Below are 17,812 nucleotides of genomic sequence, written 5' to 3' on the forward strand. Positions count from 1 at the left end.
AATCATGAAAATTTATTCTGAAATGATTGCTATTTGATGTTTCTTGACAACTGTTTGGCTCTTGCCGCAGCTGTTTCCCAACATCTTTCTAACATCGACAAATACATTTCACAAGCCACCCTACAATGTGTGACGAGGGTACTTCAGGTACCATCATCATTTCCTCATTCCTACTCTATTTACGACAGAAGGAAGAAAGAAGGATTGGGTTTAATGCCCCTCGACTTCGACGGAGCACAAGCTCAGATTTTGTTAGGATAGGGAAAAAGTAGGCGGTGCCCTTCCAAAGGAACCATCCCTGCCATTTCCTGGAGTGACTTATGGAAATCACGCGAAAAATAAATCTGGATGGCCGGACACAGATTTCAGCCGTCGCGTCGTCCTCCCGAATGCGAGTCCATTGCCAGGAAGGGAAGAGCTGGGCTGGGAAAGGTGAAAATTTGTGCCATTTACGAATGGCGCGTGAGAATAACGGCAGACGGTCAGTCTCTGTTTAGTTTAAATTTTTCTGCTTTCCTCGCCGTGGTCATTTTGCGACATATATGTGGCAGGAACTAATACACTGTCTGACACTTCTTGGAAGGGTGCTCTTGGAGTTTTAAACTCCTCGTGACGCACTCTTTTGCAGAGCCTGCCACTGGAGTCTGATGTGCATCTCCGCAACTCTCTCACGTTTATTTAACGAACTCGTGACGAAATGTTACGGTCTTCTTTAGATCTCTAGGAATCCTACATAAAGTGGATCCTTGTTGATGAGCTTTACCCAATATCGGCCGAATGAGTGTTTTTGAGATTACTTCTTTCATGGATGAATTACATTTCCTTGAGGTTCTTCCAATAAATTTCAGCCTGGGATCTGATTTAACAACAACTAATTTCATCGATCAGTGAGCCTTTCCACCTACTTATGTGCGTTCAGCTACATTTATTTAAGCTGGTAGTCAATGTCAGTGCCCTGCCCCAACTGTCGATCATCTGCAGGACTTACTGCATTTCACGAGAAAGTTCATGGTGCTGAAACTTGCCTATTTACATCCTCGCGAAACATTTGACGTTATTCACCTGACCACTGACATGGTCCTATATTCCACAAGGCCGCGTTTTGAGTGCAAACTGTGTCAACATCCAGTGTGGAATTCATCTTCTATCAAAGTCTTGAGTGCACTACCTGACAAGAAGTGTGAAGCACCCAGAAAAGTTGGACGAAACGAAATGAAACTTCACTGTCTGGGAAGGTATTTGACGTTATTTCAGTGATAATAAAACCGCGTGAAATTGACGAAGAATTTGGCAGTGAGACACCAGTTGAAATGATAATTAAATGAAGACCCTAAGCTGTCGACTGGAGTTGATATACATCAACGGGGACAGTTGAAAATGTGTGCCCCGACCGGGACTCGAACCCGGGATCTCCTGCGTACAGGGCAGACACTACCCATCTGAGCCACCGAGGGCACCGAGGATAGTGCGACTGCAGGGATTTACCGCTTACACGCTGCCCGTGAGACCCACATTCCCAACTTAATGTCCACTCACTACATTCGTTGTGGCCCTGCCCATTACAGTCATTACTCGCGGCAGACAATCTTACCGAGTCCGGTAAGAGTTCGAGCAATGCGTGTGCATCCAGCACAGAAGAAGAAGGTCAATGGCCGGTTAGCCTTAACTATATGAATGTCCGAAAGAACAAATACCATCTTCACATAATAGACCAGTTATCAGTATGACACTGCACCACATATGGCATGCATGCGCGAATTGAATCGGTTCTAAAGAGAGTTATAATGCCGTTGCACTCACTATACATGCAAGCTGCGAGATGCGTTCTGTAAGTAATGCAACACCTTTTTGTGTCGGCAAATTTCGGTTGAAAAAAGAATCGGAATTTGTTGTGGGACACCGTGGAACATTCCCGCTTCAGCCACTATAGTATCATGATGTTCCGATAGGTGGCGGCCCTACACATAGCCTACAAAATGGCGTCTGTAGCGGATGTCCGTTCGAAGCAGAGAGCTGTCATTAGTTTTCTTTTGGTGGAAAACCAGAGTATCGCAGATGTTCATAGGCTACAAAGACCTCTCACTGAACAAATGCACGGTGAGTCTTTGGGTGAGGCGTCTGTCATCATTGAAAAATGTCGCGCAATTCTGTCCCATCTTCCGTGTGTTGGTCGGCCGCACACGGCTGTGACTGCTGCAATATTGGAACGTGCGGTCACCCTCATTCGAGGTGGTCAACAAATCAAACACCTCGCTGCTCAACTGAACGTCTCTATTGGTATTGTTGACTCACTTGTCCACAAGTCTCAAGGTGTGTGACCGCTGTGTTCCTCACCACGTAACAGAAGACCAGGAAGAGCTTCTGTTCGGCACAAATAAGGATTCACTCCGCGGGAAGAAGTGCGTGGATGGTGGGGAGGTTACTGATGCAGCAAGACGTCGGCCAAAGGAGTAGTACCATGTCGGCATACAGGCTCTCCCAGTAATTTGGCGTAAGGCTATCGCACAGAACGGAGATTATGATGAAATATAGTGTTTTGTAGCTAAAAGAGTGGGGAATATTATAGTGTATTGGAATCATGAATAAAACGTACGTGCTTTCGGGAAAAAAAAATGTGTTTCGTTTGTTATTGAGCGCCCCTCGTTAGCTGACACGCGGTGGTTGATGCGGATGGCTGTAAATGGGAAATGCCTTTATGGTCTCTCCTATTATCCACCACGCCGAGTGTCAACTTGAAACATCCCCTTAGAAAAATTTATGAATTACTGTGCTGGAAAACCTCTACGATATTTGATTTTCAAACAGCTGAGCTCTCTCTTTACATATTCTGATCATCACTAAACTGACACACAATATTTTTTTTTAGCGCAACGCAATCTGACTTTCAGTAATCCCTATAAAAGAATGACCCTGACTAACAATAACCTGTACCTTTCATGAATCACTTACCTCACAAAAATCTTCGTTACTCAAACTACTGCAATACAGCGTGCGTCATTACTGCCAGCGGAATAAAAGAGTCTAACTACTGAAGGCACTAACTACTGATAGGCATAGTAAGCAAATGAAAGATTTTGATAGAGAACAAACTATGTATTTACCTCTTTACCTTAATAGTGTTCCAAAGTCCATGACATCCAGTATTACAAATTTACTGTTTCTGATGGACACATGTCCATATCGTCCGCTCTCAAAATTCTGCCATCTCTCTCCCCACATCCACCACTGCTGGCGGCTCACCTCGAACTGCGCAGCGCTACGCGCTGTTCACATCCAACTACCCAACACTACAATAGCAAATATTCCAACAATGCAAACCAGCCACAGACTGCACACAGCACAGTCAGTGATTTTCATACAGATCGCTACATGGCGTTACCAACATAAAAACCTAAACAGCCTACTTACAAACTTAGTTTGCACGTATACTACTCTATCCTGAGGCAAGCTGCCCCTAATAGTTTTAACTGGTCGCTGGTATCATGGTTAGTGGAACTGGGGTAGAGTTGACGTTAGAGCTGGTTCCACATGTGCTCTGTCCTTAAATAGCTGATTGGTAACTGTCTAGCTGAGTATAAAGCATATTCCACTGTTGTTCTTAGCCGCTATATCCATAACGCTCTGTGTCACAGAGCGAACGCCTCATACGGTCGGCCTTCAGCGGCGACTGGCCGGATGGCGACGTCCGCTGCTGGCGCCTGGTGCACATGCTGTGCCTCAGCACCTCGAGGGCCCTCAGCCTCAAGATCTGCGGAATATACACGCTCTCCAGGATGACTCTGCTCCAGGTGTGTATCAGTGAGCAACGAAAGTAACGTTTCTCGCCTCAAAGTTACGAGCGTAGGAAGTAGGTCAGTAATTTTACTGTAGGCCCTGCACAATACTTGTTCCACAAAGTACGTAACACATAATACACGATAAAAAATTATTATTGAATATATACTAGTCATGGATTTTTCCTTATGATATGGCCTCACTCGGCTTCGTGAGGCCAACTGAGGAGCTACACAACCGATTAGTAGTGGTTCAAAGGTCAAGAATCCCGACATAGAGTAGGATAACCGTGTGCTGACCACATATCCCTCCGTACTGCATACGATGACGCCACTGGACAAGTATGACACGCTGGTCATACGAGCCTGACTGGGCTGCCAGAACGCGGCACATTAACATTACCTTACCTTACATATATGTTACTGGGTTGATTGCCCAAACAAGCAGTATGTTTGATAACACGATGTGGTAGGATTACAGCTGTTGACAAATCCAATTACGATTCAGAAATGAGCAGCGGGAATTAGGACAATGATGTCTTTAGTACGACGGCGTCCGGAAAGCAATGCCTGCGAATTTTTTATGTGGTAGCTCTTAAAGCTTCTTGAATAAATGCACTCCCTCAGAAATTTGAGTCCTACTAGCTTGTTGCTCTTGCATACCTCCGTGTTCTGAACTGGTCCCTTCACCTTCTAAATCCAAAGATGCGGCTCTAATCTGTAAACCACGCACATGATCCATAACCTGCTCAACTTCTCGTTTCTCTGTATCCTTAAGCTCTATACTACCCAGGTCTCTCAAACTGTTCATGTCATGAATTAACTGTGCTTGAACACGACATACTTGTCTATGTGTCGGTTGATTATCGCCCAAGAAGGTAATATTCTATCCATATCACGCATGGCACCCACAAGAAATTGCAAGACGTCACCTACCTTGCCAATGATGTCGGGCGAGACAGAAACCGGCCGATCTAAAACCGCGCGCAACCTAGCCGCTAATTCCGAGACACTTCCCGTCACCGGTTGCTCCCTGACCTTGAGCTCATACTGCAAAAACTCTTTCTTTAAATACCTAATGCCTGGACATTCCCTCAAAGCCATATAGGACGCCAAGCACCTGTGAACAGTAATGTTAAGTGAAAGCTTACAGTAATCCTAAATAATAACACACAAAGAACGAGTGATAAAGAATTAAGGGAAGACAATCCTACCCCCTACCCCCTCGCCAACAGAACGAAACCACGCTCTGGGAATACCAGTAATGGTACGTGTTACAAACCGGACACAATAGGAAGGACCAGGCCCCTTTGCTGTTTTTTTCATTTATCACTCGTTTATTACATCAGAGAAATACACATTTTAAGACAAAATTTAACTACATGAAACATTGCTCCCAGTAAAGGTTAACATAAGCAATGACAAAACTTAGTTCTCTTAAGGGTTTCTGCTGGCAACAAATTTTAAGGAGGCAATGTAAGGTTTATATCAATTTACCTCAAACACGTAGCTAGTGATTGAATCACGACACAGTCACTTAAACAATTTCGGAACAAATAAATAGCGTGAATTTGTACTGACCGTAAACAACTAATCAACAGCAGTGTCACTGAATAAATAGTAGGCCATTTGGAACGAATTAGCAACACCTAGCAACTAGAGGAGTTAATACGAACAGTCTCTAAATGTCTTGCTCCCCATTAAATAAACAAACTTACAGTGATTAAGTGAATAACAAATCAAACACACTACGCTCCACTTAAACTCTTCAGTGGAAGCCAAGCCAAAATGAAGATTCCATTAACTGACTAGCACTAAAGTCACACTAAAGCTCATCTCTGTGTTCCCAGACACACATGGAGCAAACTTATACAAGACAAGATTTTGAAAGGAGCACATCAGTAAAACCGGTAGTGGAGCTTACTCGTGCCACTGAAAATTAAGGTACTAGACCGGGGCACAAGGTGGTATAAAATGAGGTTGCCTTAGTGATATACTAGGCTCCAAAATATTAATTCAAATGTCCAATTCAAAATTAAGTACACATAAACCAGCATTAATTAACGAGGAGTGACACTAGGTCGCTCGAATGGATGACAACCCTCCATTGAAGGACGAATGCCGGAGGCGGCAGTAACATCAAAAACCTTCTCCGAGTTTTAACGAGGAGTCACTTCCCGTTATACAAGTAAACATTTAACCAAGTCCAAGGAAGGAACTCCAAGGAGAAAATTCAAATAAAACCTCCAGAAGATTATAAACGACAGGGAACCCCAACTATTTAAATTTAAAAGAATTAGCTCTCCCCAAAAGCAGTGTAAATGATAAGGCCGCACTTAAGAGACCACCAAAATTGGTTCCAAAAAGTCTTATACATTTGCTCCTTTTCTTTAAAAGAAACACAAGGCTGCTTAACTTCTGCTGGACGTCCAGTATGGCTCGTGTAGGATACACCAGGCAGCAACGCAAGCTAAGCGGTCGCAAGGCACTGCGAGCAATATCAGGAGAGCAGACAGGCAGGTAGCCAACACATATCCTCCGTCCTGAACCGGCAGACCGCGTACAACCAACTCTACATATACGAGGTTGCTTATCACCTCGTATCTCGCGGCACCTCAGCAGGTAGCCCGAGGAAACGTCAACTGCCACTTGCTCCGCGAATGCGGAAAACAACAAGGCAAGTAAAAATAAGAAATATCGAAGGATCGGTAATGGACATCCAAGAGACTGGAGCGCCATGACTCAGAACTTTATCAATATTCTACATCTTTGTTCTTCATGTTTACACATAGTCACCTTGGCGACAAACACATTTCTCCCAACGGCATACGAATTTGTTGATACCATCACCGTAAAATGATTGACATTATTCACGGAGCCGTAACCTTAATTCTGCATACACCACTTCATGACTATGAAAGTGAAGTTCTCGAAGGAGTTCTTGAAGTTTTGGAAACAGATGTTCTCTTCCAGAATGAGATTTTCACTCTGCAGCGGAGTGTGCGCTGATATGAAACTTCCTGGCAGATTAAAACTGTGTGCCCGACCGAGACTCGAACTCGGGACCTTCGCCTTTCGCGGGCAAGTGCTCTACCATCTGAGCTACCGAAGCACGACTCACGCCCGGTACCCACAGCTCTACTTCTGCCAGTACCTCGTCTCCTACCTTCCAAACTTTACAGAAGCTCTCCTGCCAAACATGCAGAACTAGCACTCCTGAAAGAAAGGATATTGCGGAGACATGGCTTAGCCACAGCCTGGGGGATGTTTCCAGAATGAGATTTTCACTCTGCAGCGGAGTGTCCGCTGATATGAAACTTCCTGGCAGATTAAAACTGTGTGCCCGACCGAGACTCGAACTGGGGACCTTTGCCTTTCGCGGTCAAGTGCTCTACCAACTGAGCTACCGAAGCACGACTCACTCCCGGTACCCACAGCTCTACTTCTGCCAGTACCTTGCCCGCGAAAGGCAAAGGGTTCGAGTCTCGGTCGGGCACACAGTTTTAATCTGCCAGGAAGTTTCAGATTTTCTCTTATTTTCTGGCTCAGACTGTTGATCCAGGTTTCATTATCTGTCACAATATTGTTAAGGACTCCATTATCCTCATGCTCGAAAAGCTAAAGAAATTGTTGACAGGTATCCTGTCTCCTGTGACAATGTCAGTAGTGAGCATTCGAAGCACCCATCATTTATGTACCGCAGTTTTGCAATGAATTCGTGATATGCCGCACTTACCTGAGAGTAGTCGGTGTTATCCGACGGTTTTCGTTGATGAGTTCATCAACCCAATTCCGACGAATCTCGTCGGTTGCCGTACACGCTCGTCCACTGCGAGCCCTGTCATACACTTTTGGTATTCGATTCCTTCGTTACGAGCACGAAAGATCCAACGTCGCAAATTATTGATGCCGATACCACCATCATCGAACACAGCTTTTACTTTTCCGTGGATTTCGATTGCGGACACGTTTTCTGCTGTTAGAAACTCGATGCAGCACTCTGTTTCTCACGAACCGATATACAGTGTGACAATTAATGAAATATGAAATATGAAATAAAATCGTCATAATTTCTGAACGGTTTGCTTTAGGACGTTCAAACTGTACGGTTGGCCGCGGAGCATGATGGGAAGTAGTATGCGCATGAATGGTTTGTTTTAACGACGAAACCCTGTTCGTCAATAAGCAAAATTGGTGCATCTGGGGGACTGAGTATCCGCATTTCGCGGTTGAGAGGTCTCTTCACCGTCAACGGATGGCAGAGTGTTGTGCAATATCCGGTCGCGGAATAATAGGTGCGATATTCCTTGACGGTACGGTAACTACCGAACGGTACGTGAAAGTTTTGGAAAATGATTTCATATAGTTCAGTAACTGTTACCCTGTAGATACGTTAAACACCACCGTGTTACAAGCTATAATTAGGAACCCTCCGGTGGCAGAGGATTGTATCTTCCATCGGCGAAGTTGAAAAGTCGACTGAGCGAGAAGCACGCCATGTAATAATACCTCAACCGATATTAAGAACATAATAAAAATTCGGAGGCATTGCTCTTCAGTACGCTGTCGTGTCTGACAATATGAAAGAAGCAGTCCCTCAGTGACATTGCGGTAACATTTTTAACTGACTTTAATTGCATCATCAGCCTCTTTTTTCAAGAGAGACTGTGGTATATCGTCAATACGAGAGTGTGAGGGTTAGAATAAACTGTCAGTGGTGCATCGAAAACAAACAACTTGACTCCCAGAAGAATGTCCATACGGCGACCGTAGGGGCGTTAGTCACTTGGAGGGAAGTTGACTAGAGACTGTAGTATTGAATCACGATGCAATTTTTGAGTTACATCGTCAATACGAGGATGCGACGGTTACAATAAACTGTCAGTGGTGCATCAGAAACTTGACTCCGATGAGAACGTCCATCCGGTGACCATAGCCGCGTTAGTCGCTTGGAGAGATGGCGGCTGGAAATTGTAGAATAGTAGCCGAAGTAGACATTTGCTTCTTTAGTACAAAAAGGTTGCTCATAAATGATACGAGCGTTTCCTATTCCTTAAACGTGACTACTTCGACTTGTTACGCATCCGCTGTGTAAGAATAGGTTTCATTGCTGGATTTTATTTTACTCCCTAACTAACGAATTCTCGGCGCTTCAGAAGATCGCACGGCTTGAGCAGAAATCGAGTTTCATTTTTATTTTTACTGTTTTATATTTTATGACTTACAGATTAGTGTCATTTATAATTCATAGCTATGAACACAGAAGACGTTGTTCTTTGAATATCTGTCGCAGAATGGGTCTTGGAATTTTCAGTTGTTGTTATCGGTGAATGGACAATGGACTATATCAACACTACCTGCCAATCTATTACGTTTTCAACAATACGTATTCTCCGTTCGTCATAAGAATAGACCTGATGTAAACAAACGAAAACACGACGATTGGTCAGACTTGTGGTAAGGTGTTATAGGACCAAACTGCTGAGGTCATCGGTCCGATTTGTCAGAAGCCGTAGCACATGTGCAGTGGTATTGTTACGTCGTTTTAAGTAGGTCTTACTTATGCATTAGATATCTTATTACTTAGTTACGGTAACTGAAACTTTAAGAAATGGTAATGTATTAACAGCCTTCAACGTGTTTCTTAGTCACGCTTTAGCGATATAGTTTTTTTAAAAAAAATCGTATATAGTCCTAATCTCTGTGCTGTTGTGCTCTGATTGTTCGCCCTCTTAATACACAGTTTAAAAATGGCTGACGCTGCATCCTGCTCCGTAACGCGCGTGGAACACCGTTAAAATGTGGCAAGAAACCGATAGTTCTCTAAGTTTTTCACAAGTTTACTGGAGAAATTCAGTTTTGAAGTTTTGTGGGGAATTTTATTTTCCACAGTTTAGACGTTTACAACAATGGATACATGGTTGCATAGGTAGGGTTATAGATGGTACTCTCATATAGTGCATCGATCAATGGTTCGACACTCGCTTTGATTTTTCTTTCTTTTTTTTTCTTCAATTTGGGATACCTACATACTTCAATACAACCTTTAAATGTAAAATTCATCAAATTTGTGCTAATTAACACGTATCTAATCATCATTTTTTAAGAAAAATGTACGTCTTTTGTTTCTCGCAAGATATTGAACGCAAAATTGGTTCAGATGGTTTAAATGGCTCTAAACACTATGGGACTTAACATCTGAGGTCATCAGTACCCTAGACAGAAGAACCTAAACCTAACTAACCTAACGACATCACACACATCCATGCCAGAGGCAGGATTCGAACCTGCGACCGTAGCAGCAGCGCAGTTCCGGACAAGCGCCTAGAACCGCTCGGTCACAACGGCCGGCAATTTTCATTGAAAATATAACTTCTTCTATAAATATAACTAATTAAGTTTTTAGGACAATAGTGAAAAATCAAATACACTTCATCTGGACTCTGTCCTTTGTTTTATATTACATGTATGGTCTCACACGAGCCAGACTGACCAGCATCATAGAAACTTGAAAAACAATTTTCACAAGGTCGAGCAGACTCTGCAAATGCTGCATTTTTACAGGTGCCACAATACCGTTGCAATACAACCGCAACAAAATTGATCTGGAGCCAAGTTAAGGGATTTGTCGTGACAAATAACAAAATATTTAAGGTGCCAGAACTAATGCACAAGTCTTTGTCACACGTGAACGCCTAACGCTGGTGAAATACAGAACGGCATATCAAAAGAAGGGGAGGTAACGTGGCGCTTGGATGGCCTCGTCGATTCTGTTGTTGACCGTATCGTTATCAACGTAGCAGATGACAGTTCCATTCTAAAATGTATTTCTCCGATTCGGATATTAAAGTTCAGAGATTACCGGACGACTAACTTACGTATACCTACAGTGGCTCTAGTATTTAACTATACCATGAAATCCCTGCAATACGCTTTTGCGTTATTCGTAGTTCTGCCAGAAAGATTACCCTATGTTTAAGGTACAAATTTCCAACAGTCTTATTTGTAATTACGGTACAATACTACGTTAGCTAGGAACGGGAGAATCTTACGCTTTCGATCTGATCCGCTAACAAGCGTGCGGCAGTGCTAGAGTTTTGCTGGATATTGTTTCACTCTCTCCAAACATTAAGCGACATTCGAAGTTGTATTGTTTGTCTGCTCGTCTCTTTTTACATTTTAACTGATGCTGCTCAATGCAGACTAGTTGGACCAGGTGGCTGGCCATTGCAGCCTGAGGCAAATGGGCAGGCAAAGCAATTGTCCTGTATTATCGCACATATGAGGTGTGCGTAACGCACAGCAAAAAACCGTATCCTTTTTACCGTACTTGACTCTTCTCGAGACAGCTTGGCGTTCGCTCAGCGAGAAACGAAATCCAATGGGATTCCAGGTAACGTGGAAGAATACATGGCATATTATTTACATCAGGTTTATTCTTATGATGGTCCCAGTATAATACCATGATGTTTAAGCCGTTCAACATTTGGCGTCAACATACAGTTGCCAGAGTAGTGCATTTCATCGATAGAAAATTCCACACAGTTTATAAAACGTTATTGCGTAACTTTCTTGTTCCATTTAGCAATTTTTCACAATAATAACTTCCTATTATGTTGTGTAACGCTCCATAACGACTAATGGCGGCTAACAGCGACAGAGAACGATGGAAGTCGCAGTGCTGCCAACCTGATAATGCAGGAACAGCGTGTAGTTGGAATCCTGCACACTTGTTTTTATCTGTCACCATGTCGGTCCTTAAAGATTTCCAACAAGAACTATTGTTATGTCGCTGCATCTCCAATGTGAACTGATTTACAGAACATACGTTAAGATCTTCCACAGATAAATGTAGCGCACAAGATCCATGAGACCAGGCGACGAAGATATCACTGACGCACCACCAAAATAGAAAGCTTCAGATCAGTTAGCTGAAGTGCTTTATTCATTAAGTTTTCTATTGAATGGTTCGCTAGTGTATTTAACGTAGGGTTGTTTTTAGCAAAAAATTCATATTGTATACCTGTTGATTAGTAAATATTTATCTAGATAACACATCTCTAAAAAGCGAATCACATTTTTCTTTGAACTCATTCACAAAATACTTGAGATGCTGTGTCAAAACAGAAACGGTTTCGAACCTTATTAGAATACCGGAAGATCTTTAAATGAAGTGTGCAGTCCTTCAGGTTGCCAACCTGGAAACGCAAATTGTTCTGAAAAAAAAAAGAAAAAAGATGTAACTGATATTCGCCACCGGTTTAAGACATTGAAAACCCCAGTCTTAGTGCTTAATGAGTGACAAACTTTACAACGCTTCTGTCACGCTTGGGGACGAAATTCGAAACAAAATTTTTTTGTTACCTGATATCATCCTAAGAAATCCGTGGTTTTGTCGCTCTCCACGTTGGCTTTTTACAACAAAATTCGATATAGGTTATTGAATTGATGACCATTCTCACCTCATAAATAAGTTTTTAATCATCTTATCGGAAGTTAAATAATCCAGAACGACAAGATTCTACATATCGCTAGTTGATTAGTGTTACATACAGTCCAGTAATAGATCGAAAATAAAACTTCCAAGACAAGTCACTAGCTTTAATATTATTACACAATTAGAGAAAAATCTCAGCTTTTTTCGACATATTGAGTCCCCGAAACATAAATATGTCCTAAAACGTCAGTAACATTATTCAGAGGAGACAAACAAAATAAAAAAAAATTTCTTTTTTGATGAACTGTGTACAACAAAATTATTTTTAAGGAAATAGCATGTTTTCTGGAAACATGTACGGGAAACTACTTATTTTGTCTCTTTGAAATGAGAATAGTTAACTTAGCGCTTCAGAACTGTTCACTGCTGACAAGGATTCACTCACTGGCACTGCATATCAGAAGTCAAGTTCTCCATCACTCACTTTACGGCTGCAAAGTATATAGGAAATCACCGCTTCAATCCATGTTGCCCGCCTTGTCACCATTGGCTCCAGAGGTACATCAGATGGCTGCTTGTAGCGTTGTACGCAATACGCACATTTCAAGAAAACCTTCTTCGTCGCTGGTATTAGTGTATCTGCTTCTAGGAACTGATGTCTAACTATATCTGCCAATTGTTGCAATGCCTGAGTCGTACATGTAATATGCACTAAATTTGCATAATATACTTAAAGCGATTTACCTGCTTTCAACATATATGGAGTTTTCTTTATACATCAGATAGACCTTTACTTCTTTTAAGGGGGGTAGGACGTCAAACGGGCTGACTTGGAGCAGGAGAGTCACCACAGAACTTTTTAATTTCTACTGTCTATACTTTTCCAAATAAATTCATAAAACATCGTCACCATCACCAGGAAGGATTGAGGACTCACACTAATCGCAGTGGAAGCTCAAAAACGTAGCAAAATACCTTTTTTTACATGTAAAATTTCATCATTTTTGCACTTATTACTGGCTGCATTTGTTGCTATAGGTACACTTGTCTTCCTAAGTAAGAGAGATTCTTCGATGAGTTTTTCATAGCATACAAACAGTAGTTACAGGTGTATGAAACTCTAGAATTTTCCAAATCTATTAAAAAATCTGGAAAAATTGAGATAATTAACTATAAATCTTGAATTGTTTCTAAACATGAAGTTTAAAATGTAACAGTTCATTCATTTTTTCATAAATTAAATAACATCTAGAGTTTCATACACCTGTAACTATGGTTGTATGCTGTGCAAAAGTCATCGAAGAATCTCTCTTACTTAGGAAGAAAAGTGTACCTATAGCAACAGATGCAGCCAGTAGTAAGTGAAAAAATGATGAAATTTCACATGTAAAAAATGTGTTTTGTTACGTTTTTGAGCTTCCACTGCTTTGAATATGAATTCTGAGTCCTTCCTGGTCATGCTGTTAAAGTGTTATGAATTTATTTGTAGAAGTATTGACAGTGGAAATTGAAATGTCCTGTGGTGCCTCTCCTGCTCCAAGTTTGACGTCCTACCCGCCTTAAATTATCTGAATCTAGCAAATGTTGAACTATTTGTTGTTACAATAAATAAAAGAAGGCTTAGATGCAGCCTCAGTGCCCAACTTAGCAAATTAGATTAGCGATTAAATGGCCTACAGCGTCCGTCACCTCTAAGCAGAAATCCGTATAGGTGTTTTGCGAATGATAACCCAATTTTTTTGTAAAATGTCGACACAGCAATAATCCAGTTAATTCTTCCTGAGAGTGGACTCGTTGGAAATATTGCGGTTGCAGTATTTTTGTAAGAAATGTTTAACATCAAGTGCCTGAAGTTCGTTCCGGGGTATGTTCCCTAAAACGAATGCAAAACACAATTTTTTCTAAAATTCACTATTACATGATGTAGGCTGTCCCTGAAACTGTGTTTCTTTCAAGAAATCCGTTGTTTATCCCTAATATGTAGAGTGTTTCGTAAATGATATTTAGCTTGACATTTCATCGTGTATCCTATACGTTTATCACAAGTTTTTTTGATAGAGGACTATTTTACCGTTATTGGTTAAATAACTGTCAATAGAAATCCACGTTTTCAGCTTTGGTGACAACGAAGATGCACCCGGCGCCATGGTTAATTTAGATGCAACTGAGTGTCGCGAATTGGGAAGCGTTTGAGAACGACAAACTAAAGCGTTTTAAACGAGCCGTTGTTGTTTGCATCAGACTTGTGCAGTACAGCTTTGAGTGTAACGCGACTGACGAACAGTATGAGAAAAACAAGTAAAAATGGTGTCTGGTTGTGCCGAATGGGGTTTTACTAGGATTTGTAATTCAATAAACCAAGAGGGAAAGATTATGATAACTTTTCGTCATTAATGTCGATACTAGCAAGGGCGGGTAAGGAAGACTCCCATCATAGAATGACATTACGGAATAAATGCAAACTTATAACCTTCAAAAAGCAAACAGCCTCTATCACAACGTCAAGTAAAATTCTATTTCGCGTCCAGCAATAAGACACGTTTATTTCTTTGTTAGAAGGAACATATTCTACTAGTCCTTCGTAGGCGCGATTATCGGAACGGATCTTGAAATATAAAAACTTGACCTTTATGTTTAATTTAGCAAAATAGTATCACAACGACAACGCGAGATCCATGACGACCATACAAAAACCACATGCTATTTCTATGAATCTATCTGCTCTCCTTACCGAGTCCACGGCAGGTCCTTTGCAATTTCATGCGTTTCATCAAAAGTTTTGTTGGGGTTGTATATGATAAGGGTAGAAGGACGGTGCCTGAACTTTACTACGAGAAAATCACAATAGTGATTACAAAGAAACGGATTGGATTAACGTGCAGCCGCCACTGGAGGCAGATAACCCGGGAAATCAAGTCACTGCAAGGAAGTAAGAATACAAAGGGATATCCCTTCCATATGATAAGTAAATTACTAGAGCGTTCGTCACACGAGCTGAAACTTACTGCACAGTAGTTGATGGGCTGCCCCGCTAAATTGACGTACACCAAGCGACGTCATTCGAACATTCAACCACAATTATGATAAACAAAACATAGAAGATCTGAGTCATAATGGTTGTCCTCTGTCAACAACAACAATTAATGACTGCTAACTCGTGGGTAGTCAGAATCGAAAGGAATAAATATTAGAGTTTACGGTTCCGCCAACGACGAGGTCATTAGAGATGGAGAACATCCTCCGGCAGGGGAGTGATGATACAGAAAATCGGTCCAGTTCTCTTCAGAGGCATTATCCCGCCATTTGCCTTAAATGATTTAGGAAACAATGGGCAGTCCATAACTGAATGGCCAGGTGCGTCTTTGATCTTACGTCCTCCCAAATATTCAGTGCCTTGTCAACGCGCAACATCTCGTTTAATTACCACGAGAAGAATCCAGCGTAATTGCGCATTGTAGGTAGGGCTGTGACGATCCAGGCAGTACACAACAGTCTCTGCACAGTTAATCAGGCCTATAGGCGCCCATTAAGACCAACAGAACACACCGAACAGCACCTTCCTGCACGAGGGAGGTGGATAAGGGAACAACTGGTATGGGACTTCAATCAGTGATGTTCGGTTCCGTTCAGCGACGAGTGCAAGATTTGTTTGGAAGTGTTTGAAGGTGGCTACGTGTTAATGAACTTGGAAGGGATGCCCTCTGAACTGTTTCACTGAGGAAAATCGCAATGTGATTCTTTCTTTAAAACGTCGCAAGAACGTCAAAAATGGCAGGGATCTAAATTAGTGACCATGGAATAGAAGAGCTACTAAAAGCACTGAAGGCTACTTATCGCGACGGTATACCAATGCGATTCTGCATAGAGTACACGAAATAACTTTCTCTTCTTCTAACAGTTGTGTACTCAGGACGCTGAGAAGCAAAGTGTTCATGATGAATGGAAAAAAATGCGTGTCATTGTCCTTTTCAAGGAGGGTTGTCGAACACAGGCACAATACTGTAGGCCTATATCTCTGACGTCAGTCTGTTATAGAATTGACGGAGTTCAAATCTCCGTCTGGCCATTTATATCTACTTTTGCTGTAACATCCCTAAATATGCTAAGCTGAACACCGTGTAAACGGCATTTACTTTTCCCTTTCCTTTCTGCTTTCTATCCAAGCTTGTGATCCGTCTTCAAAGAGGTCGGAGTCAACCAGGCGTTGAACCCAGGTCGTCGTTCCCATCTATATTGCTAAACTTGACAGGAAGGAGGGCCTCATTCAGAAATCCGTGTTTCTCGTCTTTAGACTTGCAGATAATATTAGCAGTCTCCGAACGACCCGCAGACAATACTCGCAATCCCATAACTACACCGCAGGTTTTTTTTCTTCAAATGTCTACTTTCTTAATTCGCCCCCGGCAGTCTAACACATCACACACACACACACACACACACACACACACACACACACACACACACACACTCACACACAAACACATTCTGTCTTCATATTCGTTTTCGGCGACGTTGTCGCGAAGCCAATTTAAAACCATTTCTAATCCTGTGGGTTTTCTGGTAGTAATCAGGCTAAGGCCGGAACGGGAAGTCCGTTTCCAATATTCCCAATTGAAAACTCTTATTCTCCACTCGTAACTATAACTGGCGGAAAACAACCGAGTTCTGCAACATATAAACCTTGTCTCGTGCGAACTACAGGAGTAGCAATTGCCAACTGCGTTTTATATCGACACGAACTGTGTACGACACAAGTGACTCCGTATAAAATATAAATCACTTACCTGTTATACTCTTAATTCCATTTCATTTATATGTAGTAACAGATATAAGAGTTAGTACCGCTTACGAAAGTGTCTACAGATTTTCTAACAATTGGAATCTTTTGTTTCACAGATACTAAATGTTTCGTACAGTCTGCTGAACTTCATATACCAGACGAAGGCGGAACAGAACGTTGCCGAAAAGGCCCTATGACACTACAAGGAAGGAAGAAATCTGCAGCATAAAATCAATCATAGCAAGCTTCTCTACAGGAGCAGCTTCTGAATATAAAACTCGCCACTCATGAGCAACTCCGAGCTTTCTCTTAAATGTATACAGAAAGCGGTGTTTCTGCGTAAAATGGTCAAATGCTGTAAACTATCGACGGTAGATGCAATATGGACAATGTTGTATTTCACATTATGTAACACATATTATAATTTTCATGTTTGTGAATAAAAACTCATCACAACACTTTATATACAACATTGCCCCTTTTATTGTTCTCTATTTCTATAATTTGTATTTACCATTCCTTCAGCACGTTACATTTTAGCAGATTTAAGTCCTATATTTCATTAAGGTATGTAACAACTTTTGTTAAGGAAGACCCAGAAAAGGGAAGAGAAAACTGTGTTGTCTAAATAGTGTGCGGGCTGTACAGCTTATAGACACCTAACATAATTTAGCTGTTACTACTTGTTAAGGGATGTGAATATGGGACATATATTGTCTGTGATGAATTTGTAGGACAGTATGCATGAAGAGGAAGATCACTAATCAGCAGTTCTGTGTGTGTGTGTGTGTGTGTGTGTGTGTGTGTGTGTGTGTGTGTGTG

At 41.7% G+C, this 17,812-nt stretch overlaps 1 protein-coding gene across 1 annotated transcript in view; it reads left to right on the plus strand.

Annotated features, from left to right (window-relative positions):
- Positions 1 to 17,187, plus strand: part of LOC126285087 (uncharacterized) — a 57,918-nt gene extending 40,731 nt beyond the window's left edge. Inside the window, exons 6-7 of the mRNA XM_049984412.1 lie at positions 3,633 to 3,788; positions 17,107 to 17,187. Coding sequence (XP_049840369.1) covers positions 3,633 to 3,788; positions 17,107 to 17,187 — 237 coding nt within the window. The remainder of the gene's footprint in view (positions 1 to 3,632; positions 3,789 to 17,106) is intronic.
- Positions 17,188 to 17,812: the final 625 nt, after the last annotated feature.

The sequence above is a fragment of the Schistocerca gregaria genome, chromosome 8, assembly GCF_023897955.1.
Source record: "Schistocerca gregaria isolate iqSchGreg1 chromosome 8, iqSchGreg1.2, whole genome shotgun sequence".
Taxonomy (NCBI): domain Eukaryota; kingdom Metazoa; phylum Arthropoda; class Insecta; order Orthoptera; family Acrididae; genus Schistocerca; species Schistocerca gregaria.